At 53.6% G+C, this 3,501-nt stretch overlaps 1 protein-coding gene across 1 annotated transcript in view; it reads left to right on the top strand.

Moving 5' to 3' along the window:
• Positions 1–6: 6 nt before the first annotated feature.
• Positions 7–3,501, top strand: part of PSD (pleckstrin and Sec7 domain containing) — a gene marked incomplete at its 5' end in the record, with an annotated part of 34,745 nt that continues 31,250 nt past the window's right edge. Inside the window, 3 exons of the mRNA XM_017725937.1 lie at positions 7–237; positions 318–420; positions 1,063–1,525. Coding sequence (XP_017581426.1) covers positions 7–237; positions 318–420; positions 1,063–1,525 — 797 coding nt within the window. The remainder of the gene's footprint in view (positions 238–317; positions 421–1,062; positions 1,526–3,501) is intronic.

Below are 3,501 nucleotides of genomic sequence, written 5' to 3'. Positions count from 1 at the left end.
GGCCCCCCCCGCCCCCAGCCCCTGCCTCAGGAGCGGCTCCTGCACACGCTGAAGCTGGAGGCCTCTGCATCTGACCCACTCCTGGCCGGGGGCAGGACCCCTGGGGAGACACGTCCCTGTGGGAAGGAGCTCTGTGCCCTCGACACCAGCTGCCTCTGCCGATCCCTAACCAATGGGCTGCCAGAGGAGTTCCCCACCTTTGCCAGGAGTCCCCTGAAGCCAGAGCCCCGACATCAGGTAGGTACCAGGGTCTCCTACACTGGACGTGGGCTCTGCCCTGGGTATGCATTGCCTGCTCATTGCTCTCCTCTCTGCAGGGCAGCACCTGGCTGTACCCCCGACAGAGCTCCGCCCATGCCCAGCGTATTGCCAAGGCCAAGTGGGAATTCTTCTATGGCTCCTCAGATACCCCAAAGACAGGTAAGAAGTTGCAGGTGGATGCCATTGGGTTGGCCCACCCCTCCTTTTAAGTCCGTATTGCTGCCAGGACTCATACTGGGGCTGCACATCCCTTGGGTCTTCTCAGTGCCCACCAAAGGGCTGATTTCCCCACGACTGGCCAGCCTATGTCCTCCTGGGGTCAGATCATGCATGTACCAACCTCCCTGCAAAGTCCCATGTGGCCATGAAAAAGAGGTGGCAAAAGAGCCCCTGGCTGCCTCTGCAGAAGAGCTTTTGGGTTTGGATATGGTCTCAGGGCTGGCTGCAGATGCGCTAGCACTGACAGCCTGTCTCTGCCTCTCATACCGTTTCTCCTTTTGCCTCCTCATCACTGTTCTCCCATGCCCATCACATGGTAGAGTCCCTATTCCTGGAGGTGTTCAGGAAACAACTGGAATGGCACTTAGTGCTATGGTTTTGTTGCCATGGTGGTGTTTGGTCAAAGGTTGGACTTGACTATCTTGGAGGTCTTTTCCAGCCTTAATGATTCCATGACATGTGACAGCACTCTGGGGGTGCGCGCGTGTGTGTGTGTGTGTGTGTGTGATGCTGCAGGAGCGGCTCCTCCGAGCTCCCCATTGCAGCTCCCCATGTCTCTGAACACTTGGGCCTTCCTTGCAGGCTCCTCTGCCCCCGACTCCGCTCCCCTGGCTGAGCTCCCCCAGAAGCCTGTCTCCCCACTGCCAACTGAGCCACCAGGGTTGCTACCTGAACACAACCTGAGCCATGTGGAGGTGGAGATAGAAGTGTCTCCTTTGGGCAGCCAGAAGCCTGGCTCCTGTGAAACTGGGATTATAAGGAGGACAGTGAAGTACTCTGAGACAGACCTAGACACTGTGCCACTGAGGTGCTATCGTGAAACCAACATCGATGATATCCTGGCTGAGAAGGAGGAGGTTGATTCAGCAATTGAGAGCCAGAAGGACAGTGAGAGCAACCCAAGTTTTGTGGGCACGCCAGGCAGGAGGATCAGCACACCGGAGGAGCCACCCGCCCCAGGCACCAGCTGCTCAAAGGATGGGCTGCGGGACAGGGATGTGGAAGAGGACGATGAGGTGTTTGAGGCGATGAGGAAGGAAAAGAGGTGAGGCTCCGAGCGCAAGGGCAAAAAGCTCCTCTCACTCTCCTTATTGCACCCTGCATGGCAAAACAAGCTCTGCTTGAAAGTGTCTGAGCCAAAAATCCCAGTAGCAACATGCAAGCTGTGCATGGGAGTGAGATGGGGTCCCGGATCACACCACAGGGATTGGTACTGGGGCTCGGGGTGGGACTGGGAGGGGGCCCTCACTGCCCTATGGAAAGAGTAAGCCAGCACAGGGGATCCAGCTCTGGGCGCTGTGCCATGGGCCTCGCTTGCCTGGGGTGAGCCCTGCAGCTCAGGTTGCCCAGCTGAGTCAAGGCTTCCCAGCATGAGTCCTGCCAGGTTAATTACATCCTGCCACGGTGCTGCCCGATGTTGGGGTGACAGTGTCAGGGCACCAGAGCACAGGTCGTGTCCTGGAGCTGCTCTGGGCTGGCAGGTGCTGCTGGGCTGTCCTTCTCCCCACAGATGACTGTGCTTCAGCAGCTCGGCTTCATTAGGTATTTGCCATGTTCAGGAAAGAGTAGGGGGATACACTGGGATCAAAAAAGCATTTTTTTGCCTTCTGTGTCATTTTTCACATGTGTGGCAAAACACCCTTTGCTGGGAGGCTGATGGAGTGGGTGACACCAAGATTATCATTCAGTTGCCTACCCATGGGCAGCAAGTGTGCCCCCAGCTGCTATCTGCCCCATGCCAGGCACTGGCAATTAGCACGTATGGGAGATGGCATCTTGGCTTGGCGGCATGAAACTCTGCCCATGGAGTTTCTGCTGGAGTGGTAGTTTGACCATGAGGAGTGATGGGCATCATCAAGTAGATACTTGCTCCAGAGCACTGTGGTGGACAGCCACCTGGAGGGGAAAGGCCCAGTGCAGGCATCTTGTGACATGTGTATTGTCAAGAGTTTTGAGTGAGGTGAGGAGGCTCAGCATCATCAGCAAATGCTCCACAGGAGTGGGGAGAGCAAAAACCAGGGTGGTGCCTGGAATGCCACGTGGCAGCATGAACTCACCTAGCTGTGAGCAGAAGGTAGGTGGGGAGCATTTAGGTGGAAGAAAAGGAAAAGGGAGGTTTTGATGTTGGCAGAAGTTTAAAGTAATGAAATATATACATTAATAATACATTAATACAGTCGTGCTCCTGTACTGGGAAGGAAAAGAGTGAAGGTGCTGAGCTAACAAGGAGGGAAGGTGTGCATCCCAAGAGGAGATGGACTCCTGTCAGTTTGTCCAGCCCTTGCATCTCTATTGAAGGGGACAAATACATTCCAGCCACCCTGTCCTCCAAAAATTTGGGTTCTAGAGAAAGCTGAAAATAAGCCATTTGTAATGTGTTGGGTTTTTTCCAAATGAATGTTTGAGTAAGGTGTAAAGTTACTGCTATTGCGAGTTCTTCAATTTGCTGTAACAATTTTTTTGCGTAGCGTTATTTTATTTCCAAATATCCTTGAGGCCACTGTGAATTGTATGAGCTGTAAGGCTAGACCTGTTTTTTCTCCTCTGAGACATCCTACTGTAGCTCCCCAGGCAGTTCTGAAAGCTTGGATGTGTCCTTAAACAACACACTGTTGCTCCTAAAAGATGGTGCTCCCAGTATAATTACCAATGTGTGTATAGGGGTGTCATGTTCATTTGGCACAGCTTCTTTGTAGACCAGTTGTTTCTTCCCTGTGCAGCCCCCTGAATATTCCCCTGGTAAGTGCAGACCTTGTAGACAGTGTCTTGAAAATCACGAGGCTCAAATTGCAAGCTTGTTTAGTCCCTGCATCACAGCCCTGGGTTTTTGCTTACACACTGTTTTGAGCTCTGCAGCTGCAGTCCTTATCCCTGTTTACCAGTCACCAGCATTGATGTTTTCTGCTTCAAGCTTTCTGCTTTGCCTGCTCACAGGAGGGGTGAAGCTGGGGGGATGAAGAAGCTGCTGTGGCTTCCTGGACCTGGCACCATTCTGCTGGTGCAGGAGCTGCTGGACCCCAG

The sequence above is a fragment of the Corvus brachyrhynchos genome, unplaced genomic scaffold (genome assembly GCF_000691975.1).
Source record: "Corvus brachyrhynchos isolate BGI_N302 unplaced genomic scaffold, ASM69197v1 scaffold61, whole genome shotgun sequence".
NCBI classification, from domain to species: Eukaryota; Metazoa; Chordata; class Aves; order Passeriformes; family Corvidae; genus Corvus; species Corvus brachyrhynchos.
The sequence above is the reverse complement of the archived record's forward strand: the minus strand, read 5'-3'. Positions and strand labels throughout refer to the sequence as shown.